Source organism: Leucopleurus acutus, assembly GCF_964270905.1.
Source record: "Leucopleurus acutus genome assembly, chromosome: 5".
NCBI classification, from domain to species: domain Eukaryota; kingdom Metazoa; phylum Chordata; class Mammalia; order Artiodactyla; family Delphinidae; genus Leucopleurus; species Leucopleurus acutus.
The window spans coordinates 128371816-128399203 of record NC_139147.1 but is presented as its reverse complement, the minus strand read 5'-3'; the positions used below and the strand labels follow the sequence as shown (position 1 = coordinate 128399203).

The following is a 27388-nucleotide window of genomic DNA, read 5'->3' as shown; positions in this document are numbered from 1 at the left end:
GCTTTGCCAGGGCTCACTGGCTATTTGCATGTGGGCGGCCAGTGGCCTCTGCATGTGTAGGTTTCTGTGTCTGTGGGATGTGTGGCCCCCGTGTGACCATCTACAGATCGTGAGTTATCTTCAAACAACACCCCACGGGCTTTCAGACTCCAACTCCATCTGTGCTGCCCTTTGAAACCACCTTCCCGGCCCATGACATGCTCTGTTCTCTACTTTAATATTGGCAAAGGAGGACAGCCAATGGGAAGTGGGGGAGGTTGATAGAAGAAAGATGGAAAAGGAATCTGGAGCCAAGCCTGATGAGCCTTCAGGACGAGCAGGCTGGGTGTGTGCGTGACTGTGCTCCATGTGTGTGTGCATGTGTGTATAGGTATGTGTCTGTGCATCTGTGTGTATATATATATATATATATATGAGATATATGTGTTTGCACGTGTGTGTATCCAGGTACATGTATGTATATATGTGTGTATGTGTATATATGTGCTTCTGAGTATTTCTATGTGATATATGTGTGTATTTCTATGTGACGTGATGTGTGTGTGTGTGTGTGTGTGTGTGTGTGTGTGTGTATGAAGTTAAATGAGCTTATTTCACCTTATGCCTCTGCAAGCAGTTCCCAGAGTTCTGGACAAGTCTTAAATGATGGGAGGATTATTGGACTAAGTAGAGAGCTTCCAGGGAGGCCAGTGTGAAGGGAACAACCTTCATTTGAATGCCTGTGTCTGATAAATTAACTCCCCACGCAGGATGCACGCCCATGAGAGCGGTGCATTGGGATCTTCCTCCCTCACAGCCCTCCTTGTTCACGTGGGGACCCTCCTGGCAGCCTCCCGTCTCCTTGTCTGTCAGATCCAGGCACCCTCACCAGCTGCCCACATCCCGGGAATAAGGACAGCACGCACTGGAGAGAAATCCACCCTAATAACATCCCATTCGTTCCAAGGCCAAGCAAAATCAATTGAAATTTAGCTGGTCTGATGGGTGAGAAGTTTATGGAGCAGCAGTGAAGGCATCAGGCCTTGACATCAAATAATCTGGCTCCCCTTCCCGCTCGGCAGCTCCCTGGCTGTGTGATCTTGGGCCCGTCATGCAGACTCCTTCAGTCCTGGTTTCCTCCTCTGCTCAGCAGAGTGAGGATGGGAAATGTTCCATATATGAAACCATGTCGGTAAAAAGTTTTCCTGGGTAAACACTCAGGAAGTGTTAGCATAGTGCGCACCCTCTGGAGGTCTGGATTTTCTCTTTTCTTCCTTTGATGACTCAATCATGCTAATTAAGACAGAAAAGTCTGAGCTAAATTAGGCAAATCCAAGAGACATTTAACTCTGGGCGAAATGATTCTGTGAATGGAGTTGTACAGTTTTTGAATTTCCGGCCATGCCGGTGGCAGGCAGGCAGAGTGGGACAGAGTTGGTCATCCTTTCTCAGACTGGTACCCCTGCCTGGGACTTGGGGGTGTTGGACCTGGTTGCTGACTGCTGGGAGCCACACTTTTGTGTCAGTCAGGGCTTCCTGGTGGCCAGGGACAGCAAAGCGTAAGTCAGTCTTAAGGAAGGTATCTTGGCTCATGTAAATGAATGGTCCAGTGGCTGATGTGGCTTCATGGGTGGCTGGTCCACTTCCTTAGATCAATCTCTCTCTCTCTTCCCGCCCACTTTTTCCTCTCTCTACTCCCCTGGTGTTGGCTCTATGCTGGGCCTCCTCTTGGTAATAAGAAGTCTGCAGAGGCTCCCGCCCCTACAACCACATCCATCCATGTCCCCTGGGGAAGCGCAAGCACTTCCTCCTGGTCCCCCTAGCAGAAGCCCTGGAATTAGCCCTGAATGGGCCTGATTGGATCAGTTTGACTCCCATGCCTGCCCTGATCCAGTCCCTGCATTCAGGAAGTACTGAGTGGTACTCCCAGGTCCTGTGTTCCAACCCCGTGTTGTGCTGAGCCCACCGGAAGCCTTGGACTGACAGGCTGGCGGGAGTAATTCCCCAGAAGGAATCGGGATGTGGGTACCCGAGAACTGGATAGGTGCTCAGCAGAGAAAGAGGAAATCTAACACTGTATCACAGGCCCCATGTGCTTTACAGCCAGGCGTGCATCAATCGTCACAACAGCCCCGTTTTACAGATGAGGAGACTGAGGCACAGAACAGCTGTTAAATTGCCTCTGGTCACATGGCTAGAAAGCGCCAGTGCTAATAACATCCAGCCTGCTCTCCTGCTGACAACCAGCCTGTACCCTCTTTCCCAGTGAAATGCTACAGTGTCTCCAGAGGGTGGCTTCCAAAGGAACTCCCAGCTCGAGTTGCTGGGGGTTCCTTGAATTCAGGTTCAGTATCCAAAAGGTTTTTCTCACAGTTCAGGACATGGGTGGTATCCTTTCCCTGAGCTGTTACCCAGGAATTAGTACTACTTTCTCCTCTGGGAGGGGCCCTGCCTTCCAGCAGGTGGGCCTCTGCCCTCCCTACTCCCTCTCCCCTTCCCACCCCTCCCCTGCCCTCTTCAGGTAACCCCCTGAGATAAGTCAGAGCTCCCACCCTGGGCCTCCCACCCACTCTTTATCTTTTTCTCTCGCTACCAAAAGGCCTGTAATTAGGAAACATTAGCAGGCTCAAAACAGCTTTCATACCTGAACCGTCCTCTGTAATTGCACTCAGCAGTGCTCTTCTCTGGCTATTAATGTCACTTTTATGAAACAATGAGGAACAAAACACCCCAAGGCACTTAAAACATTTTTTTTTATATAATATGTGTCTTTTAGGAATGGAAGTTTAAAATCACCTGCTTGACAGAGAGAGTGATAGAAAAGGCCTGGGGGCTCAGGACAGAGCCACGGGGGCGGGACCCTGGGGAGGTGGAAGGTGCTCCACGGGGTTCAGACGCTGCTCTGGGAAGTGTGACAGCCCTGGGGTGGGTTGGCCGAGGCTGGTGGATCCCAGGGGAGGAGAGGTGGGCTGGACAAGGGCACAGTTCTGCTCTGTTTCATCTTGTGTGGTTGCTGTCTGTCACAGGGCTTTTATATGAGCTCTTTTCTGTGGGCACGTGTGTGCCTTTGACAGAGAGGTGACTAGAATGTTACAGACGACCAGTGTCATTGGTTAGAATATGAATGATTACATTGAGTAGAATATTAATCATTGCAACTGGTTGCAGAAATGCTAGGGAACCATTGACCGAAACTGCCTGCCTTGGCCAGGCATGATGATAATTTGGGAGGGGCTGAAAGGAGGGAGGAGACGCCAGTCCCTATGTCCTGCTCTAACCTCCCAGAATCCTTCGCTTTGGAATCTATCTTGTCTGAGAGATGCGCGCACCAGGGGAAGGACACTGAGTCAGACCAAATATGGGCCAAGCAAGATGACTGGCCAGAGACAAGCTGGAAACTAACCCCATTACCATAGAACTGGAGACAGCCAGCCACGTGGCAGAGCAGTTCTGGCTTCCCTTACGCTGCTGCTCTCCGCCCAGGCGTCCCTTCCCAATAAAGTCTTTTGCTTTGTCAGTACGTGTGTCTCCTTAGACAATTCATTTACGAGTGTTAGACAAGAGCCCACTCTTGGGCCCTGGAAGGGGTCCCCCTTCCTGCAACAGAAATACATCGGATATGACTGCGTATATGTGTGTGTGGGTGGAGTGGCGAGAGAGACTGACTGAGGGAGAGATGCTTCTCCAACTTGCTGTGTTAAAGAACTTTGGGAGTTGTGGTGGTTTACCAGAACCTTACTGTCTGGCAGATTGATTTTCTTGCTCTTGGAAATGCCTTGCAGACTCATTCATCAGCAGAGCAGGAGATATCTCTGTCCGCAAACTCTGGGAGGGAACCACAGAGGTCACCCAGCCCCCCTCCCCCTCTCAGAGGCAGGCTTAACCCTCATTTGTCCGGGCAGATAGGGGTCTTTTCTCTAAAACCTTCCCTAGAATGGCAAATCCCTGGCACACCCCTTGTCCCAACCCTGGAAACCTTTCTCCCACCAACATGTGAGGCTTAGGACCAGCTTCCTGGTGACAGCTTTTCTCAGGTTGAAGGCTGGAGCGGCCCTCAGGGCCCTGGAAGGAAACGGGGCTCCTGACACAAGCACCAGGATGCAGCTGAGGGGGTTCCGCAGGGGTTCATTGCCCTGACAGCCTGAACTCGCAGCTCCTCACTGGTCTCATAGGTGAAGGAAAGAAATATATTACAGGGGAGGATGAAGCATTAGAAGGAAGGTGAGGCAGAGTTAAGAGGCCTGGAGAAGATGGACAGGAGGAAAACGGATGGAGAAGGGGCGTCAGGGTGGGCAAAAGACATGGATCTTCTGGCTCTGGAAGGACAAGCCGAGCTTATGCGGGAACAGGGAAGCCCTGGGGGTGCACCCTTGGCCTTACCTCCAGCTACGGCCCGAGGGAGAAGAATCCTTTGGCCTGAATCCCACTGTACTTCCCGTAGCATCAAGGAGCAAACCCAGGATTTGCAATCTAATATTCTGGGTTTATTTCCATTTTCCTCTGAGTTCTCTCACTCCTCTGAGCCCATCTTCCCCCTCTGTCACATGGGTAATGTAAGATCTTATTTACACAGTGGTTGACAGCATAAATTGGCTTTACCTTCTTTGGAAACACCAAAGCTTAGTCAGTACCACTTGCCCTGACTAGTGCTAGTGGTCTCAGTGATTCTTGTCGGAGGGACTTAACTTGCATTGGGATGAGGGTAGGAATTGATGGGTGAGGGGGCCCTGAGATGCAAGATCAGATTTCCAGCCTTTCTGTCAGGTTGTGGCTCTTGCGAGAATACCATCAGAGGGTGCACCCTGTTATTACTCATAGCACTTTTATTAGGAATGGTGATAACTACTGCTACTACTAGTTACTGTGAATTAACTACCAGCTGTGTACCAGGCACTGAACATCACTTGTATCACTTCGCTGAATTCTCACCAGGACCCCGCAAGCCAGGGGGGTATTTCTCCCATTTTACAGAGCAGACACTGAGGCTCGGGGCAATGGTCCAAAGTCACAGGACTGCTTAGGGGTTTTGCCGAGACTGACCCCAGGCCTGTCTGACCACAGAGCTCACTCCTGTACTTGTACTTCTGCCCCTGGATGAGAGTGAGGAAGGGTGACTCATACATTGTTGAGAAACCAGAGAACAGGGGGGCAAGGAGAGGAAAACGTTTCCCAGTTTTCTACAAAGGGAAAGGGTAGGTTTGAGAGTGAAGCGTACACATGTTAAACACCCATGAATCGCTTTTTAAGGCAAGCTGTTTGGGGAGGGGTGGCGCAGGCGCTGTGTGATGTGTGGGGTTTGGGGGCGGAGTAGCAAGTCCAGGAAGAGCCTTGAGGGAGCAGCCCTGTTCCCAGGGCAGGTGAGGCCTGGCCAGGGAGCCAGAGGAGGACACAGGTGGTCCCTGGGGATGGCTGGTTCCAGATAGTGATGGAGGAGCGTGTGGTCAGCTCCCGCCCCCAGGCCTTGGCATATGCTCAGGAAGTGAGGACTCCTGGGAAGGGAGAGAGGTGAGGGGTCTCCGTGAGCTGCTGTTTCCCATCCAGTGGCCCCCGTGTCAGTTCAGCTGAACCAGCCCCTCCTGCATTTGAGGTGCTCCTCTGCTAATAGAATGGGGGGGGCGTCTAGTCGTGGCACACCCTCATCTCCATACGTACTGTCCCACTCACCACTCTTCCTGGTGGAGAGAGGCATGCCCAACACATTTCCCAGTGTCACAAAGGACAACCACATGAAAGATGTCGCAGTCAAGATTCAGCCTTATCTTCTCAGTGAGAGCTCTGTCTTCAAACTGATATGGTCAGTGGTAATGGTCCACACTTGTGTTTAGGTGTAAATGGGTCACTGTGAGAAACAAGCCAGGGGTGACCCAGCTGGGCAGTGCCTCAGGTGGTGGGAACTTCCGTGTGGCTGGCCACATATTCATAGGGACTGACTGCAAGACGCGGGTGCAGGAAAGGCAGCTGCAAATCACAGGTGATGGTGGTCCCATTGCATGCTGTGCCGGCCTGAGCACATCTTCAGAAATGGACTTATTCTGGGAGCAGAGTTTTGAAAGGGACAATGGACCTGGAGTGGTGCCTAGTGGGGGGTGGTGCCGAGTGGGGGGTGATGCCTAGTGGGGGATCCTATTGGGGGTATTGCCTAGAGGAGGGTGGTACCTAGTGGGGGGTGATGCCTAGTGGGGGGTGACCAGTGATCGTGTCATTCAGAGAATGTTGGTGGACCTGGGAACCTCAGCCCAGAAGCAGTCTGAAGCAAAGTCCAGGAGGCAGAAGCACGAGATCAAAGTCCTCCCCAGGCTTCCCAGGACCAAGCTCCAGCAGCCACAGTCCCTCAAAGTGGATCACACACAGTGACCACATTTCCAGAGTTGGGGAGGGGACAGGATGGAGGGGAGTGTGTCCCCTTCCCAGGTCAGATTTGATTTTCCTGCACCCTGAGAATGGGAATGATGCCAGGAGCTCCTCCAGGAAGGCCAGTCTCTTCCTCCCCCGTGGCTTGCTGCCTTGTCTCCAGGACAGCTCCAGCTGGCCACAGCCAGCCTGCCCACACTCAGTCAAAACTCTCTGCACTCATGGAATGAAGAGCCCATCTCCTGGGCCTGTAACCCAGTGTGCTGGCCTTGGCTACGCGTGCTGAGCGAAATCCCTCCAGGCTGAAGGAAATGCCATCAGTCTCTCCCAGGGGTAACTGCTCTTCATCAATGGAGCCCAGGCCTGGGCAGAGCAGTTCCAGGCCGCTAGGGCCTGGGGCCCGCATCTCCCGCCCCTGCCTTGTTCGACAAGGCCTTGTTGGACAGCAGTGGGGACTGCATTCAACCGACAGCTTAAGATAATCACATGTGTGAGGCGCTGGGATAATGACAGCTGAATACCCTGCCACCGTTGCCATAGTGACCAGCCAAGCATTGGTTCCCTCCTTTTTTTTCTTTCTTATTTTCTGGGCCTCCTTGTTATAGTGCTGGCTGGTGGGCGGGGGGGGGGGGGGGGGGGGGGTGAGTTTGGGAAATGGGAAAGAGGAGGAAAGGGGGAGGGGAGACCCAAGAGGGGCAGCCCATTATATGCTCTTTAAATACCCCAGCTGGAGGTGTTTTAAATCTCAACAGAGACAGAGAGAAACAGTGTCTTAATCCCCAGCTCCCTGTGAATTATTTAAAAGGGATCTTGTCAGAAGGATGAATTTGTCACTGTTTCAGTGTCAACAGCAGCAGCAGCTGTCATAATGGCCGAGGACCCCACTCCAGGCAGGGCCTGGTACCAAATGCTGCTTCCTGCTGGAAGTTACAGCGGCCCCGGTGCTGTGGACAGGGAGCCCCCACCCGAGGTACAAGCCTTCAGTGTTTCTCCTGGCGTGCTGACAGAGACTGGGCTGTGAAATGTGCCAGGATGCCGAGATGCAAGCCATCTGGACCTCGGGCCGGCTGGCCTTGCCCTCTGTTAGTGTGGCTCCCATGACCATAGCCATGGCGTCTCTGTGTAGCGAGGGGTGCTCCCTGGCTGGGAGAGGGCTGACCCACTCACTCACAAATGCTTATACGGCATTTGATGGGTGGGCCTATACCCAAGAGAGGGCACACGGGCCCCACCTGGGCCACAGCCAGCACCCCCAACTACATACACACACACATGCACACCCAGGCATGCATGCACACATGTACATATGCATGCACACATATGCACCCGTGCACATGCCAGAGATGATGCACAGGTGCAGACAGCTAGACAGACAGGAGAGAGTCAGAGATCATACACATCACGGAGGGAGAGCACGACTTTCAAGGAAAAATGCCTGGTGCTGAGAGAGCGGTGCTCAGAGGGCTGACAGCCACGACTCGCAGGGGCCTCTTATTCAGGCTGAAGTACTTCGGGCGCATCACCACGTTTAATCCTCACAGCCATCTGGTGAGGTGGGTACCCTGAGTATCCCTGTGTTAGAGAAGGAAACCGAGGCTCAGGGAGGTTTAAAGACATGTCCATGGTCACGGGGCTGGGTCTGGCTGACTCCAGAGTCTGTGCACTGAACTCCTGAGCTAAAAGCCAGGGGTCACCATGACCTCTGGGGTTCAGGGTTAGGCAGGGTGACAGCAGTGCTTCTTCATCCCAACCCTTTGTTGCTCAGCACAGAAATCTCCTTCCGAACAACCTTGGGGCCATTTCTCTCACTCCCACCTCGACACAGTATTTCTTGCATTTTTCCACCATCCAAGTTTCCAGAAGGATTTTGTGGAGATTTATAGAGACTGCCTTGGGAAATAATAAGTATGTTTTCCATACTCTAATTCTTTCCATATTCTAATTGCCTCTGCCACCCCTATCCCCTGCTCTTCTGCATCTTACACACCCTTTAGAAAATGCATCGCTCTGTGCCCTTTCAAGGCTCTGGGCTCTCAGAAGCAGTGGCTGCCCCAAGCCAGGGGCCCAGCTCCTTGGCTCACCGCATAGGGCCATGGTAATGAACAGGGGCCAATGGGTCCTCCCAGCCCAGTGCATCAGGGAGGTAAATGAAGCATATCGGGTGGTGAGCTGGGGCTCGCAGCCCTCGGGGGAGCCACTGACTACATGGCCGCCTTGCTTGGTTGGTGTACTAAATGGTAGATCCCTCTGGGCTTGTAGGAATTTATGCCCCACGGACCACATTTTACATTTTAATTAGCCCTCAAGCTTGTCTAATATCCAAACTCTTTCAGGCTTAGTTTACTGTCTACACTGGAGCTGTGTTCTTGGGATCCAGGTTGATTGGCGGTGGTGGCTCCAGCCCTGCCCGAGCCATCTGCTGTCCTGAAGAACCTCTGGCTTCCTGTGGGCTCTGTGAAGTCGCGTGTGGCTCAGGCCTCAGTGGGCTTCTCTTCCTGTTCAGAGAGCAGCCATCTCTTACTGGGAGCCTGAAAGCAGGTCTTTGGACTTCCCCTGATTGAGCAGTGCCATGGGAGTCAGGGTCCTAACGGGGTGTGGTGATGGCAACTGTTTGCTGAATAGCAGGTTCCTCCAAACAAAGGTTTGCACCCAAATGCAAGCTGAATGGGAGCAAAGCCTGTGATGTGTGTCCAATTTTGTCTCCTTGTGGTCTGGTGGCTGACAGTGGCCCAGGGATTGCCTGGCTGAGGGAAGGGGGCCCATGCTGAAACCTGCCCAGAGGCAGCCCTGGAGATTCCAGGAGGCATGGGGAGAAGGCTGCTGGCTGTCCCTCTGGGTCCGTAAGGAGACCGAGTTCAGCCCTTTAGTCCCTGCATTTTCTGCTGACGGAAGGGTAGGATTATTTATCTAAAATGGAGGAGATGATTTCCACACCCTGATGCTCAGGTTAACATAACAGCAATGCTGCTGCAGATAGTAATGATAATAGTTGGTACTTAGTGAATGGTAGTTACTTGCAGGCTCAGTGCTAGGTGATTTCTTACCTAGGTGATGATCTTTGAGTCCTCGTGACACCCTGCAGGGTAAAGAGTGTTTTGCAGATGAGGAAACTGAAGCTCAGAAAGCTGTGTGTGGTTGCAGAGCTGTAACTGGCAAGGGTGGGGTCCGCCTGCGCCCGGCAACCTCTCCTGCCTCCCCTCCTCCCACTTTCCCCCTGCCCTATGCCACTTGGCAGCCACCCCGGCACCCTGGCTTTCTCGGCAACATGCCAGCAACACTCTTGCTCCAGAGAAGTCTGTTCTTCTTCCCTGAGCCTGGGGTGCTGCTCCCACATGTGCCCTCCAGGCTGGGGGCCCCTGAGTGTCATTCCCATCTCTACCCAAAAGGAGACCTCTGACGACCCCACTGTCAGCTGTCACTCGCTAACCCCTTACCTGCTCCTCAGTAGTATTTAACACTGTTCAACTTTATGTTATTAATTTGTTTGCTTGTTCATCTACTGGTTTGTTCCCTTAGGTTATCAGGCCCATGGGAGCAGGGCTTTGTCTCTTAGTCACTGCTGTGTCACCAACACCTAAGACCACTACTTGGGGATGTAGTAGGTGCTCAATTCTTTATTTTAAAAATGAGTTAAATAAACTGGGTTGGAAACAAATCAGAATAGCCTCTTGTTAGACTAATAGAGGCCAAAATGCCAATTTTGATGATTTCTGTCCTCATCTTAAATAGCAGTGTCCAGAGGAGCACCCTTCCTGGACGGGCCCTGTAGAGGTGGCTTATTCTCGGCAATTGCTATGATGCAGCACCACGGCAGCCACTGGGCACTCTGGGGGGGGCAGGGCCGGCCCAGGGAGGTGCAGCCGTCCAAGGAAGGGCCAGCGATCATAGATCTTTGCAGAACTCCATGCTTGGAACTGTCTTCAGAGGCATAAGTAGCATCAGCTCCCTCTTCTTAACTTCATTTTATAGTGGTTCTTCATTTTCGACCAAGAACTAGTGTTTCTTAGCTTGCTCATCCATCTGACTCATCAGATTGGGCTCCAGAGGACCTTTGCCTGTTTCCGAAATCCAAACCCACCCTTGGAGGATAAAGAATGTGTTAGTGTTTCTGAAGGTTGTTCTAGAAGGGCAGTGTCGATGGACCAGTGGGTAGAGTTCATGGCAGTGGTTTTGAAGGAGAACAGTGTGTTCTATACACACATACGGACACAATCGGCCAGACAGCAAATGCCAGCAGGCACTCAGGGGCTACTCCAGAGCAACAGACCTGCAGGTTCTGACTCCAACAAGCCAGTCTGAGAAACCGAGATCTCGGAGGAACCTACAGGGGTCTTTATCATACATTAAAGTCCTGATCTGAAAGCCTGAACAAGTACTTTCTAGTGGGTGTCATTGTTTTCTTCATTATGTTTAGCTCAAGGACAGGTGGTCCATTGGCATCAATAATAATGCCCTTTCAGAGGCTGTTAATATTCTGCTGGTTGTGCAAGGCTGCTTTGCTTCTTCTTCTCCCAGGGACAAGTTAGCCTGGTGGCACCTGCTATAAGTCCTAAGGCAAGGACCAGGGCTGAGGAAGAGACCAGGAACTTGCTCATTCCCTCAATCTGTCAGTATGTATGGAAGGTTAGGCACTGGGTATATCAGGAGGTCCCTAACACAGTCCAGCCTTCTAGGGGGAAAGTCCACATTGGGGAGGGTGGGTGGAGGTTGGATTTTTGAGACTGCAGCAGGACTGCAGAGAGCAAGGAGGTGAGTTCCAGGAGGTTACCAGGAGATATCCAGCAGGCAGCTGGATAAACAAGTCTGGGCACTGGGAAGAGGTCGGTGATGTAGCGCATGGTGGTTGCAGCCTTGTGTGTGGCTGAGATCACCCAGGATAAAAGGTGAGAGGAGAAGGGAGTAAGGGTACAGCCCCAAGAAACCTGTGGATTTCACTGGTCCCAGACATCGCTGAATAACAACGTCATCATGTAATACCAGTGTTGCAAAGCTAAATGCACAGAATTATTTCGCTGTCGACAGAACTAATAAATTAGTCAAAACATAATTCCCTGTCCTCAAGGAGCTCACATCCTGGTAGCGGAAACGAAAGCAATTAACGAATCGTTCAAAGCAGTGTATTATCAAATGCTAAATTGTGTAGAATAGCTCAACCATACTCTAAGCATTTGGGAAGATGGTAGCTGAATATAAGCTGGGAAGGCATCATGGGAGAAATAAGACTTGAGGCCCCTCAAAGGAAAGGCTGCCGAGAGAGCTAGGCTCTGCCACCCACCAGCTGCCTGACTCCAGGCCACTATTGTGTCTCTGGGCCTCAGTATGCCCATTTGTCAACAAAAGGTCTTGGTCAACACGACCTAGAGAGGTTTCCAGCCAGGCTGTTATTCTCCGGTTCTGTGTCATGGAGGAGTTGAGATGGGATGAGGATGGGGTAGAAGAAAAGCTTCAGAACATTAGCAACATTATCAGGAGACAAAAATGGGCACCATCTCTGAGTGATGGGAGAGGATGTGGCCCTAGCTTGAGCCCTGGCTGTCTCTTGCCTGGTCTGCTGTCATTACTCTCTGACCAAACAGCAAGCCAGGGCATGAATCCAGGCGTGAGGTAATGCTAGCCCTAGGGCATGGCCACGGAAAGTAAGAAAGAGGCCAGATAGGAAGAACTTTGTTCTGGAAGAAATGGCAAATTGTGGTGACAAATTGGGCATGAAGTTGCCAGGGGCATACTGTTTGTGGATAATAGAGACCAGGCCAGCATTGTTGGGTGTTGAGGTGTAAGCTGGACCAGAAAACAAAGAGTGTTTTTCAGAAAAAGCTATGTTAGTTATTAGTTACATGTCATAAAATTTACTCATTTTAAGGGTACAATTCAGTGATTTTCAGTACATTTACAGAATTGTGTAATCATCACCACAATCCCATTTTAGAACATTTCCATCACCCCCAAAAAGATTTTTCATGCCCATTTGCAATCACCCTCCTTTCCCATCCACGGTCTCAGGGAAATACTAACACTTTTCTGTCTATAGATTTGCCTTTTCGGGACATTTCACGTAAATGGGACCCTGCAATATGCGGTCTTTTGTGTCTGCCTTCTTTCACTGGGCATCACGTTTTAGAGGTTGTTGCATGTACCAGTGCTTCCTACTTTTTTTATTTCCAAATAGTACTCCGTTGTATGGCTACATCACATCATTTCTGTCATGCCAATTAAAAATGTATGGAGCTGAATTGATCAATATGTTCATTTATGGCTCCTGAGTTTCATGTCATAATTACTGTGCTTACATTGTCTCCATAGTTTCTTTTAGTATTTTTATGGTTTCATTTTTAATGTTTAAATCTTTGATTCACTGAGAATTCTTTTCTGGAGTAAGGTGGGAAATATGGATGAAAATTATGTGTTCTTTTCCAGATGGCTACCCAGCTATTACAACGATTTTAAAAAATGATTCACCTTTTCCCCACTGATTTGAGTTGTGGCCAACCTTTTAAATGTTGAGAGAAACTATTGATTTGACATCTAAAAAATTCCGCCAGTTACACTGCCACCAATAGGCTTGGGAGTGGCCTTTTCTCTTCATTCTTACGGAGACTTGATATTTTATCTTTTTAATTTTGTGCCAATCTGATAAGCAAATTACTGTGTTTTGTTGTTTTACTGGGAGGAGATAATTATAGAAAGGAACACAGGAGGCAGTGTGTCAAATGCCTAGAAGTGGAGGCTGAGAAGCTGCCACTGAACAGAGACCTTTAGTAGGAAATTAGCTTTGGAACAGGCGGTGAGAATGCGTCACAGAGACTGGAGCCAGCACAGGTCTTGGGTAGAAGAAATTGGGTCTGAATATCACTGGGGTCATATATCCATTACTGGTGAAACTCCCCCTTTTTAAGGATCTGGGAAGTGGTGTGCCCGGGGACACAGGGTACCTCAAAGCCTGGCTGGGGAGGCAGGCCTGATGCATGAAAGGGTGTTAAGGGAACACACTGCCCGTTGGGTCTGGTTAAAGCAGCCTCTCTCTGTCCCTCCGCCCCCACCCCCACCCTGCCCACCTCGGCTGATGAGAGCCTAGAGCTTCTGCTACACCAAGATATATTTTCAGTGTCCACTGGTCTGGTCCAACCCACCATCATCTCTCACCTGGACTAGGACAGTGATGTACATGTCCCGCCATACACTCGTCCAACCCAGTCTCTACTTTGCATCAGAGAAATCTTTTAAAAACTCAGCTCTGATCACCTGATTTTCCTCCTTAAAACTCATCAATACCTTCTAGTTACCCTCAGGATGAAATTCGAAGCTCTCTACCAGACTCATCCTCTCCCCAGTCTTCTTCCTGCCACCTCCAGCTTTTTATGACTCTTCATTCCTCAATGGTGCCAGGACACTTTTCCCCACCACAGGGCCTTTGCACTTGCTGTTCCTGGGCCTCGATGCTCTGCCCCTTCTCTGCCCCTCTCTGCCCCCAGCAGATGCACACTTTTCCTGGCTAACTTCTATCCATCCGTCCCTCTCAGCTTGGAGGGTCTTCTCTGCCAGACCTCTGTATATCAAGTACACCCCTGTCACTTGTCATCCTGAAATTTTTCCTCACAGCAGTTAGCACAATTGTAATAATTTAGTTATTTTAATAACCATTTGTCTAATTTCTGTTTCTCTCACTAGATTATAAGCTTCATATTTCTGCATCCCCAGTGGCTAACGGAATGTCTGGCATAAAGTTGGCATTCAGTAATTATTTTTTCATTGATGGATGAATAAGGTAGAACTATAAAGCAATGACACTGATTCCAAGTATCATAAACAAATAATAATGTCTGTCCTCCCTGCTGGGAATGCTATTCTACCCTCATCTCGATTTCCCCAAACCTTCTCTTTCAAGGCCCCCAATCCTAATTGCCACTAACTTGGAGAGCATTTGTGCCTCCTCCAGCCCCCTCTGATTGCTATATTTCCAACCCCCGTACCACCCGCGGGCAGGAGAAGAATGAAAAAAGGAAAGAAAAAGATTCCATCATGGCCGTTTCCTAAACAACGAGGAGTTATTTTCCCTTCTCTCAATTTCTCTCTACTCTTTCCATTTGAATATACAGCTGTTTTCCCCCTAATTTACTTTGATCGCTCCCTTAGGAGTTGTCATGGAATCAATTAGACCCGTAGATTTTTATGACTCCAGGTCACCCAGTATGATTCCTCATTTTACAGATGAGAAAACTGAGGCTCAGAGAGATTAATGTTTGAAACAATTACTTCTGTTGGGTCTTAAAATACCAATCAGTGTCATTTTCTAAGACAAATGTTCTCAATATCCCAGCTCCACAGGAGCGTAAATCCTCATTCTGTCTGTTTAAGGGTGTACTGGTGGTGATAGTCTCAGTGCTAAGGTGAGCCCCCAAAGATGGGCTTCCTGTCCTGCTCCCACACAGCAGAGCTGCATTAGTCTTGGGTGGGTCAAGGTCCCCACCCTAACTGGGGCCTCAAGCTTCACCTGTGCTTTGACAAAGGAGCCCCGTGTTTGTGCTGAGACCTCATACAGCCCAATGAAATGATGGATCGTGAGTTTAAACAGTTGCAGAACAGCAAAAGAAAAATCCTTTCCTTCCCTCAGAAGTCATGTAGGGTCAACTGGGAAAATGTAATTTCAAAACAGCCATGGGAGAGAGGCCTGAAAATTTGAACTGAAACAACTGTCAGCGATGACTTCTCCCTAATGTATTTGCTTTCTGGTTCCAAAAAACCAGGCAAGCAGAACATAACTATAATGAACACATTTAAATAGAACATAACACAATCTAAAGAAAGAATAAAAAGTGGTTCCTCAACATCTAGAGATTCAATAAGAAATGAAGCAAGGTCTAGGTGCACTTGGCTGTGTGCGAGGATCCCAGAAGGAGCCCACCAGCTAGAGAGGGAACAGGGCCCCCTGAGAGTGTGGAAGGGGCCTGGGGAGAAGGAGTGGCCATGGGGGTCACTGTACGGGCCTGGGTGGGTGGGGCCCGCTCTCCACGTACCCATCTTTCCCCTGCACCATGCCTGGTCATCAGAAGCCCTGGTACAAGTTTAAAGGACAGCCTTGCTTTGCCCTCCTGCTCCTACAGATAATTAATTCTGTGCAAGAAGAAATTCTGGTATATTTCCCATGTACACTTGATTAGCTTTTAGCTCGTTTTTTGTTTTTTTTCCGGTACGCGGGCCTCTCACTGTTGTGGCCTCTCCCGTTGTGGAGCACAGGCTCCGGACGCGCAGGCCCAGCGTCCATGGCTCACGGTCCCAGCCGCTCCGCGGCACGCGGGATCTTCCCGGACCGGGGCACGAACCTGTGTCCCCTGCATCGGCAGGCGGACTCTCAACCACTGCACCATCAGGGAAGCCCAGCTTTTAGCTCTTTTAATAAAGAATTCTAATTTATATATTTCAAGTCCACACTGTGAATAATAAGCAATTAATACAATATTTAAAGAAATGGCAGTTGTTTGGGTTTCTTTTGTCACCACTGCTAAATAGTCAAGGACCTTGATCTATTTTCTCTTTTCACTTTAGAAGTTGAATTTCTTCTACCCCTTATTTACTTCTTTAGCAAACACATTGGAACCTCCTGGGAAGACCCCCAGTTCTTGAGGTCAGCGTCCTGAGAGCTCCTGAGTATGGGCAGCTGCTTCCTCTCCCGGCATAAGGAAGAAAGAATGACCCAGCAACTCTTCTTTGACCCCTGCCCCAGAGTGGCTCATTAAGGAAGCTGTGTCTTTATGGACCCCCTCCCCTTATTGCCTGTTACTGAAATAAGTTACTAGGTGAATTTCTTTGGCCATTCAAAGCACTTGTTTCTATTTCCTCTCTTTCCCATCTCCTTTATGGCCATGGGACCATGGATGAATTGCATGATGTCTTTTCACCTGTAAATTGAGGATGATAATCTAGTTGTATGGGGAACTGTTGAGACTATTGAGAGACATCACTTACTAAATGCATTTTTCCTCCTCTCCTTCCAATCTACAGGACTGCTAAAAGTGAGAGCTCTCTTTTCCAACATGAATCACAATAGTCTCTCCCTTATTAAGAAGCTTTCCTTATTCCCTAAGTAACCCCCTCCAACATTCTCTTCCATCACATCTTTGTTTGACGTGTGTGCAAATGATGCTTAATTTGCTTCATTAAGGATCTCTCTTAGTATCTCTACTCTTATCCACTTCAGTCTAACTTTTTCAGAGATTGATGTTATAAAACAAAAGTTTATGCAAATCTAAGTTTATTGAACAATTCTGAAAAGCTTTATATTCATATGCTTTTTGGAGATATAAAAGAGTTTCACCACAATAAAGAAATTAGGTTCAGAAATGAGAATTTCCCAGGTGGGGGTGTCATGTGGTCAGACCCGTAATACACAGAGTGACTGTTGAGAGCAGAGGCAGTGGCATTGAAGATGAAAGTGCCTACCATTGCACGGGGCTAAGAGCTGCAGGTGGTCCCTTGGATGTGATGAGTCATTGTCACAATGAGAGCTGTGGGTTAGATGAAGGGAGGCTTTCTAGGGTGAAGTCTGTTATATTTTGGGATGGGCTGCAGAGAAGTCTTCCGAAGTCTGCTTATAAGGAGACCTTTAAAAGCAAGTTCAAATTAGGTGCATTCATTTCTCAAGTCAAGCAGCCAGACTGGTGAGCTCGTAAGGCCCCCTCCAGTGCCAGGCTTCTCCTCTGCTCTGCCTCTCCTTGTCTTCTTACTCTCTATTTTGTGTTTTTCATGTGTGTGCCTGGCCTGCTTGGTACAGTGGGAAGAAGTCAGTGGCTATGATGAAAACCTGAACACCATCCGAACCTACCAGGTGTGCAATGTCTTCGAGCCCAACCAGAACAACTGGCTGCTCACCACCTTCATCAACCGGCGGGGGGCCCATCGCATCTACACGGAGATGCGCTTCACTGTGAGGGACTGCAGCAGCCTCCCCAATGTTCCAGGCTCCTGCAAGGAGACCTTCAACTTGTACTACTACGAGACTGACTCTGTCATTGCCACCAAGAAGTCGGCCTTCTGGTCCGAAGCCCCTTACCTCAAAGTGGACACCATTGCTGCAGATGAGAGCTTCTCCCAAGTGGACTTCGGGGGAAGGTTGATGAAGGTCAACACAGAAGTCAGGAGCTTTGGGCCTCTTACGCGGAATGGTTTTTATCTTGCTTTCCAGGATTATGGAGCCTGTATGTCTCTCCTTTCTGTCCGTGTCTTCTTCAAAAAGTGTCCTAGCATTGTGCAAAATTTTGCAGTGTTCCCAGAGACCATGACTGGGGCGGAAAGCACATCTTTGGTGATTGCTCGGGGCATATGCATCCCCAATGCAGAGGAAGTGGACGTGCCCATCAAACTCTACTGCAACGGGGACGGGGAGTGGATGGTGCCCATCGGGCGCTGCACCTGTAAGCCTGGCTATGAGCCTGAGAACAGCGTGGCCTGCAAGGGTAAGCCCTGAGGCTCTTGAGGCCTCTACTTCCTGCCCTTCTGGGGCAGGGCCGAGTCAGCAAAGGTCCCTGCCTCCAGCTCGGGATCATAAAGGAACAGAAGAGCCTAATGGCTTCTTCTAAATTTCTGGGGGGAACCTCCATCTCCAGTGCTAGGCCTGATGATTTTCCAGTTGTGTTCAACTGGATATCCGTATTATGGTGGGGGGAAGAGATGGGGAGAATTCCAAATGGTGGATAATAACTTAATAACCACTCAGGTATATTTAGTTTTGGAGACACTGGCACTCATATTCTCCTTCTCTCTCTCTTTCTCCCTCTTTCAGACACACACACACAGAGACCCACACACCTGCATCCAGTCCAGCCCCGTGCTCTGAGGTGTGGACTATTTGGTTGTCATAGACAAGTCACTCAAGGGTAACTGAGAAATGACTGAATTTGGAAAATATTTTTGTTCATTTCAGTCCAGCTCCCACAGCACTCAGCTTGGTACTGAACCCATGTAGCTCATTAACTCAAAACCCCCTGGCTTGGCTGTCTTCCTCCAGGGTCTCAGTTCCAGGCCCTGGGGTAGGAATGGGGTCTAGCATTAGTAGGTCCTGAAAGGAGGTGAAGCTGTTGGAATCGGGGTGGGACAGTACTGCGTGTTCTACTACCTGTGCTTTGGGATGATACAGAGTGATGGTGACTGTGCAGATGGGGGCATCAGGGTACCCTGTGCTCACACTGACCCTCCTCAGTCCAGGAGAGCACGTGTGCAATACATGGCAATAAACGTGCTGAACTGGCTTGAGACTCGATCTTCTCTGGGAGTTAATAGAGGGGTCTAGAGGGTCCATGGCTCATCTGTTGCCTGAGTACATGGAAGCTGAACAGGAGGGAATCCAAAGTTGGGGAAGAGAAGACTGTTTTCCTTTATCTTTTGCTTGTGGCTTTTAAAGTTTCAGATTTTTTCAAGAGCAAGGCTTCCCATATGGACCTCAGAAACCACCTTGACCCTAACTCCTTACTACGGTTGCCCCAGTTCTTTGGGGACAAGTTGGAGGTGGGGGGGGGGCTGTGGTTGCTCCTTCTTCTCCATCATGAGCTTCATTCCAGCTGTCCCCCGTCATCATCCCCCCCCCCGCCTGAGCATCAGAACATCCCTTGCGTGTCTCCTTCCCCACTTACCTTGCTCACCAAACACCTGCAGGCAAAGCACGAGGCACAGGATTGCTAATGCCCACCTGCTCTGCCATCCTCTGGACTCAGCTAATTGCCTGGGCTGGGGCACTCACACAGCCTTTCTGAGGCCTGCTGAGAGCAGAGAGCTGTGCCTTTGTGTCTTGATTGGGTTTCTTGGTTATGGTACCCGTGATGGATGATGTGGAAACTGGAGGGAGAGAGTGCCAGATCAAGTGATGAATCAACGCAGACAGGTTTAAAACCAACCCAGCCTGGTCCCACAGCGCTCCTCTTTGTCCCATTGTTTGGGGGTGGGAGGGAGGTGCCCTCTTGGGCATGTGTCAGGGTCTGAGTGGAGACCCAGGCCCCAGGCTGAGTTCTTAAAGGCGCAGGTGCAGCAGCTGCCAGGCATGCTTGCAATAGCATGGGTGATTTCTCCAGGCTTCAAAGGGTGGCCACACTGCACTTGCTGGCTGGGGCCCTCTTGTTTCCCATTATTTCCTGAGCAGAACAGCAGGAACCAGAGCAAGCATTGATTGGTTCTGATTTAATTGGGACTCTGGGAACAGGCTCTCATTTCTCTGGGCTAACTGGAAATTTTCTCTTTTGGGGGGTTCTTGTGTCCCTGTTGCTTGTCCGTCGCCTCCTGTGGTTGTCCTGGGAGGGCCTATGGAGACAAATATGTAAATCCAAGTGGTTACTTTCCATCCTCCCTACTCAGCCCCACCCTCCTCCTGACTTTTGGTGGATGTTCCTGATCTAGGGCTGTCATGAACCTGACCTGACTTCACAAACTACTTGTTGCAAACTCACTGGAAGCTGGAGGAGATGGGGAGACCAGGACATCATCACTTTGCCATTTCAGAGGCACAGGCAGCCACATTTTGGTGGCATCTCTAAGAGCAGAGAGTGGCAAGCCAGGTGGCATCATGGGTCCTGCAGCCCAGCGGCCTGGCTGAGCTCAGTGCCCTAGAAAGGCAGAAAAGCACCTTTCCTCTGTCTCAAGAACTTTAAGCTGAATCTTCCAAATTCTTTGACCTTGGCTCTGCTAGTAACCCGGGCTTGATGGCTGAGCCTGACCTCCCTTCCCAGGGCTCATAGCAAGGGGCTGCCTGGGGAGGTAAAGGGGCCTGGGGCATAGATGGTGATCTTAGGAGGATTCTGCACCCTTTGCATAGGGATGGGCAGTGCATGGAAAGGTACTTGTAACTAGTCCTTGGGGTGTTTCTTCAAGAGAAGGTGCTCAATTCATTTTGGATGCTCATGCTGGGGGGGTGTCAGGTGGGCACTGTGGCCCTTCACAGCAGTTCTGGGGTGGCCTGCCTAGTACAGGCAATTCTCCTGAGGCAAGAAGCATGGAGATTGGTGGATGCAATAGAGACCTGTAGGTGAGAAAGTCTTGCGAGTCTCCATCAACTGTCCCGGTAGGACTGGAGAATGAAGGCAAGCTGCTCTCTCAATACAGCCCTGAGAACTGATGCCTTGGAGCCCGGCTGGGAGAAACCTGGATGGTTCTGTGATTCACGGTTATGTTGATCTGATTAACTTTCTTTTCCAGATATTTGAATCTGAGCCTCTGCATGTGTCGAATCTATGGGCTGACAGAAAGAATATCTTTTATATTGTTTTTCTGGCAGTTCGGACTTTCATCACAGGAAAGAATCTTATTCTGACTTTTGCCTTTACATCTGCTAAACCCTCTCCTGTCAAAGACATGGTGACCAATTTCTTGGTTTTGCAGAAGCATTTGGGGACCAATTAGGTAGCTCAAGCAGCAAAGAGTGGTCCTGGCCTAGAGCTGTTCCTGTTGTGAGAAGGGAGGGTGCTGGAAGGAAGGGGTGGCAAGCAGAGGAAGCCGTGGGAGGAGCTTGCACATCAGGCTGTGCGGCAAGCGGCTCACACACTTTCTAGAGGTCTCCATGGCCCAAGGCCTGTTCCGGACTCATCCTTTCTGCACACATAGGTTGGATTGATCAGGCAGAATCACAGCAGCCTGTTGACCCCACCAGTGACTCTGACCCCATCATGCATTTATCTCTGTGAAATTGTTAATTACTAGGAAAATGACCTATATGCCCCACTTTCAAGTTTTATGCTCTTAGTTTAGCAGATTAATGAGAAATCATGGCTTTGTCTTTCCCCACCTGCATGCCTTCCCTGCTCAGGTTGATGGCTAAGTCCATTCTCTTTGTGAGTCCCTGTAGCCTAACTGTCCCTGGGCCAGGGAGGCCAAGAGCTGGTGCTTGGCAAGCTCCCTCTGTGCTGTGACGCCTAAAATGTTGCATCAGCTAAAGTTGGTCTCAGGGGTCAGCTAAGATCATTCCAGCTCTGGATGTTAGCAGGGCCTTGGCAGCTCCTGAGGAAGAACAGAGCTGTTCTCAGCTGTTCTCTGTCCCTCGTTTTGTGTCTCTTCTGCTCCTTAGCATCCATCAAAGGCCTGCCTTGGGCCCTACAACCTCATGGGCACTGTCTGTGCAGCCCTTCACCCCCACCCCCCGCCACCCCGCTCCTCCCCCAGGTCTCTTCTTCCCTCCTTCCTTCCCTCCCTCCAAACGGGGACTGTTTTCCTTGGTAATTTTCCACCTACATGTAAATTCCTTCATGCCTGGAAACCCAAGGGACATTTTGAAGCTTTCAACAGTTTCGGCACCTTTGTCAACCTGAGCAGCCGAGATGAGCCAATCTATAAGCCTGGGGGAGTTGAGACAAAAAATCTGCAGGATTCGAAGGAGGAGAAAAATGTGTTTAATTTAGCTCCTCTTGGAAAAAAAGAAGTTTCTGGGACCTATTTCCACCTCCCTTCATCCTGGATGTTGAAAGAGAAACTGGGGGCCTGACAGAGCGTGCGTGTGTGTGTGTGTGTGTGTGTGTGTGTGTGTGTGTGTGTGTGTATGGTGCTGTGCTGGTGGCTGCATTCAGGGGCACTGAGGAACCTTTTCTGCTCTGCTCTCTGGCCCATCAGCTGTTGGCTGGTGACTGAGAGGAAGGCCACAACCTAGACGCCTCCTCTCAAGCCCCAGGGAGACCTGCTCTGTGGAGGCCAGGGTCATTAACACCGCAGCCTGGTAAGATGAGCTTCATAATGGGATTGCCCAACGGGCTACTTCATTGAGAAACCTCTCGGGCCTCCACGGTGGCCCTGCCCAGCGCCCTCCAGAGAGGCCTCCTATGTAATTGGCTGGATATAATGGACACCCGCATGAGCAGCAGGAAACAGAGCTGGAAGGATGCCCCCTGCCTCACCGACTCCAGCACGCTGGGCAGGGGTGCATGGTCCCAGACTCTGGTGGTGGCAGGGGACAGCAAGGAGAACAGGGGAGAGGGGCAGCTCTGGGTTCCAAACCCCCTTGTGCTCTGCATCGCCCCTTCTGCCTTTGAAGGACAGGGGTAGAAGCACCCAATACAAGCAATCATGATTCTTCCAGGTCAGTGCTAGTGTAAAGAGAATGTTCTGGGCATGATAGCTGTCCTGGGTAGAAGTCCATGACTTAGTAAATATTATCAAAGATGATGACGAAGGCACCATACGGTCATTATTGAGTCGGTGTGGGCAGTGGAGACATCATGGGGTGAGCAGTTGAGCTGGGGCTCTGGGCCCACCACTATTGCACCATGAAGAACCATTGAGCCTGAAACAGCCCAAGCGGGTGGGTGGCGGTGAGGGTGGGGGTGGGAGTGGGCAGGATATGGAGAGACCATCTATTCTGACTGCCTCATTTATCCATGGAGAGAGGGCGGCCAGAGAGCATCTCTGGATACCAATCCAGGGAGCCCTGTTGGGTAATGTCAGAGCTGGGATCAGGACCCAGGTCTGGGAGGCCACCATCTGCCTCTGCTTCTGAGTCTGGTTTTTGTTGAAATTAACCATCCTTGGACACACAACATCTGTTTCCAGGAATATCCACCCCCTCTCAGCTGTTTTCCCATGAACACTTTCTCTGTGTCTGTGTTGTCCCTTGTTTTATCTTGGGTCCAGGCGCTCCGTGGAGCTGTGCTCTACAGTCATACATTTCCGCACCATACAGCACAGGGCTCCACGTTGACTACCCCCATCTTCTTTTTAATCTTTCTGGGAGCAGTACCATCCCTCCAGATGTTCTGACATGTTGACGTGCCTGTGAGCCATCCAGAGGGGCATGGCATCTGGGTGGGGGTGGGGTGGGAGGGTGGTGACACCAAGCTCCCTGAAAAAGGTGAGGTCTAAGGCTTTGTGCTTTCAGAAGAGGACAGGGGGAATGGCAGGGCTGTGGGCTGGAGGCCTGATTGTGGCTCTGTAATCGGCATCAAGGAACAGCATGGGCCCCGAGGGCTGAACCCGGGCTCAGGCAGGGCTGGGGTCAGACTTACCCCCTTTGCTTCCTGTCCCCAACTCTCTCTCTGGAGCCGGACAGCCCCTGTATATGCAGAACTTGAGCACACCCATCTGCACAAACTTCCTTGCCTGGAGGGTGAATCACCACTTTTGAGTTTGAAGCATGGAGATGAAAACTCCCACTGGATCTGAGCTTGCCTGGAGCTGGGACCCTCCGTTCTGGACCACAGGAGCTCTGATGATCTGAGCTCTGTTTCCACTGCTTTGGCCCGTTGACAAGCTGTGCTGACAGTGCCCTGATGCTTCTGGGCCTCAGTTCTCTCTCAAGGCAGTGGGGTGAAGATCCCGAGAAGAGTCAGCTCAGGGCAGCTGCAAATGGTGAAGGAATGCATCCTGTTTGCACACCGCCAGGAGCAAGCCTTATTTTGCCAACAGGGCCATGGCAGGGACACTGAGAGAGGGACACCCTGGCCTTTCCCTAGGGGTGGGGTCTCTGTCTGCAGATGTCCTGTCTGTACTGTCCTTGCTGGCTAAGAGCTGGAGTACCAGTTACCTGGTCAGGCAGCTGCAGCTGAGCCTTCCACTTTTGTTTTAACGGTCAGTTAATGAGGCAGGGCAGGAAAACCCCAGGGAGATGTGGCTTAGGACAGAGGAGTATGTCTCGATCTGCTTGGGGCCCCGAGAGCTATCCTGTATGACAGAGAGCATCTTGCCTTCTAGTGTGCCCACCCAGCCTGCCGCACGAGGAGTCTGTGCAGCTGCAGGTGTACTGGGTTCACCCTCTCGTGTGTGTTTGTGTGTGTGTGTGTGCATGCGCGTGGGCACACTCATGGCCCAAGAGGTCGGGAGGAAATCAGCTTGGCTGCGTCAGACCCTGGAGAGGTTGGTGAGGGTTAGGAGGCACTGTGGAAAACCTCAGGAGGCTTCTTGGAATCACAGGACAGAAATTTAGGGCCAGGGAGGGCCAGGAGCAGCTCTGACAAGGGTTTTTATTGAGGGTGGGACCGGTTCAGGAGGAGGGCTGGACCAGGCCCTTCAGCTTCTAGCTTGTCCCTGGCGTCTGTCTGGAATAGCCCACCAATGCCGTGGGCACATAGTGCCCCTAGTGGGGGCTGGAGTTACTTGGTCTTCAGGTATGACCCTCGGGGCCTGCTCGGGTCACCTCCTTGCAGGCCTTGGCACTTCTGGCCTCCCATTCCTCAGTCTAGCTGGATTCCACTTGTGAGTTCCCGTGGATGGAGTGTCTCTATGCTCATTCTTTCTCTAGGTTCTTATTGGACACCTACTGTTGCCAGGCCCTTTACACTTATACACTCAGATGAAGCGATTATGCTTCTGAGAATCTGCTAGATTCTTAGCTCTTAGAAAGCACTTGCAATAACCAGAGGGCAAGGGGACCACAAGTGGCCTATGGAGGGTGGCCCCTCCCAGCTAGGTAAGGCCTCTAAGCCCACCAGATGACACATACTTTGCTTTCCCACAGTGGTCCCCCAGCCTGCTCTTACACACCACCAGGGATGGGACACTCTGACTTCCTGAGGCAGCCTGGTTCATCACGGAGCCCTTCTTTCTAGGACTGAAATGAATTAGGGGCCCACTGCTGTTGTTCCTGGGTTGGAACTTTTAAGCAAATCTCCCTTATCCCAAGTTACCTTTTGTTGTTGTTATTTTTTAAATGCTTTGAACAGGTAGGACATATGAAATGAAGTTTCCCTTTGACTCTGGTCCTGATCAGGTCCCTCACTGTTTTAGTTTCTGATATTCTCTTGCCAATAGGATCCATGCATTTGCACACCCAGAATGTAGACAAGCCCTTTCCTCATCTACACAGGGCTTACTGCACAAGGTTTTTCACCTAGTTCCACACCCCCCCACTTTCTTGCTTAACAAGGAAAGTTAGCAGTAGTTTGGTTGGTTGTGTTACCTAGAAATCTGGCCTTTTTCCTTCCAATGATTGTGTAATATTCCACTGGATGGTTGTACCTTTATTTAATTGGTCCTTCATTTATATACATGTAGGTTGCATCTTGTGTTTTGCTATTTCTAAACAATTTCAGCAAACATCCTTGTGCTTCATCTTTGCACTTAGGAGTGAGCATATCTGTGAGATTAATTAATTTATTTATTTATTCAATGAATATTTATTGAGGACTTTCTGGTGTGCCACGGACTTTTCTAAGAGCTAAGATGTAGCAAGTTCTTAGAAGTAAAATTGCTGAATCAGAATATAAATTTTTAATTTTGATAGATATTCCCAAATAGTCCTCCAAAAAAAGGACATTTTCTTCCAACTTTTGCTCCCACCAACAATGTATGAGGGTTCCTCATCCCCATACCTTTGCCAAGATAATAAAATATCAATTGTTTTTAGCTTTGCCAATCTGAGAGATGAAAATTGGCCTCCCACTGTGGTTTCAGTTTCCATTTGTCTTGCCATGAGGGGCACTGAACATGGCAAAGATCCATAAATTGCCCTGTTTGTGGGTCGAGACGCAAGTGTTCCTATGTAATGCATCATTACATTAGGTGGGTTTGCACTCGGCAGTCAGTTTGGAGTGTGCTCACTCCACGATGTAGTCTACCCTTCACTCTCCTCTGGTCCCTTCTCTCCTGCCCTTCATCCCACCCTTCATGCATTCTTCGCCCATCTCTAGCCTCAGGACATTTGGGCACGTGCTGTGCACCTATTTCAGTGTTTCCCGACTGTGGTAAGGAAAAGGAGAACAGGTGGGACAGGACAAGAGCCGGTGCTGTTGCAAAAGGGCCATGCCACCCTTCTGGCCAGTCTCAGGAAGGCTGGCCAAGCCCGGTTTGGGGGGAAACACACCTCATTTTTCCCATCCTTCTCCTGCCCAGGGCCTGTTCTGGGCTCCATGCTCCCCTTCTTGCAGTCCTGCTCTGCCCCACGCATCCCTCAGCTCTCACCCTTTGCCCAGTGCCTCCACCTGGCATCGCTTCCTTTTACTCTCTCAGCTTACCTCTGGGGCCTCGGGGCTCAGCTCACTCTGGTGACTCCCACTCCACTGCCCCTTCCTAAATCACCAGCCCTCAGCCGGTGCCTCCTCCAGCCTCCTCTACATTTCTTCTGCAGCCTCTCACCCTCACTAGACCTGCCACCCCTTCTGCGGCAGCCCTGAATCTGGCTCAGTCCCATCCCTGACCAGGTATCCTTGCCCAGCCTGCAGAAGCCCCAGGTCTACTTCTGCCAGTGGGCATTGTCTTAGCCCTGGCCTGCGGCTCACTGCCTCATTCTCTTCTTGGTTTTGTCTTCAACTCTGCAGCAGTTCTTTCTCTCTGGGGCCATGGACTTCCCACCTCTCTTACTAGCCTCAGCCTCCCTCTCCCCTCTCCTCTCCTCTCCACTCCTCTCCCCTCTCCCCCTCCTTTCCATCTTCCTCCCTCCCTTCCTTCACTACTTTTCTGTTTAAATATATTCAGGTTAAAAGGTGAGTCAGCTTAAAAATAATAAGTTAAATAATAAATTTTAAAATCTGGCATGTAGATATGGCAAAAAGCAATCAAGATAATATGCAAGTGACTGATGTTTAAAAAACTGCTGACTTGGGCTTCCCTGGTGGCGCAGTGGTTGAGAGTCCGCCTGCCGATGCAGGGGACATGGGTTCATGCCCCGGTCCGGGAGGATCCCACATGCCGCGGAGCGGCTGGGCCCGTGAGCCATGGCCGCTTAGCCTGCGCGTCCGGAGCCTGTGCTCCGCAACGGGAGAGGCCACAACAGTGAGAGGCCTGGTACTGCAAAAAAACAAAAACAAAAACGAAAACAACAACAACAAAAAAACTGCTGACTTGCCCCGTTTACCTAGGTTAAGAAAGCAGCCTGTGTGCTCTGCAGGGCAGTCCCACACTCCATTGTCAGATCATGCTGACGGCTCTGATTCGGGTACAGAGCAAACTTCTCTGGACTGGCTTTCAGCTTGCATTGAGGCACTAGTGCAGCGTGGCTATCCTTTATAGAGCACTCATATGTACCGGCTGCTCTGCCAAATTCCTCTCCTGCATTATCTCATAAATCCTCACTGTAGCCCTATGAAGTACATACAATCATCATGCTCGCTTTTCAGTTGAAGATACTGAGGCCCAGAGAAGCTAAGTAGCTTTGCCGAGGTCATGCAAC

At 50.4% G+C, this 27388-nt stretch overlaps 1 protein-coding gene across 2 annotated transcripts in view; it reads left to right on the top strand.

Moving 5' to 3' along the window:
- Window positions 1–27388, top strand: part of EPHB1 (EPH receptor B1) — a gene marked incomplete at both ends in the record, with an annotated part of 425673 nt that overhangs the window by 141757 nt on the left and 256528 nt on the right. For both annotated transcript variants that reach the window (XM_082839068.1, XM_082839067.1), the window contains one exon: window positions 17096–17777. In XM_082839068.1, the coding sequence (XP_082695194.1) occupies window positions 17096–17777 (682 nt within the window). The remainder of the gene's footprint in view (window positions 1–17095; window positions 17778–27388) is intronic.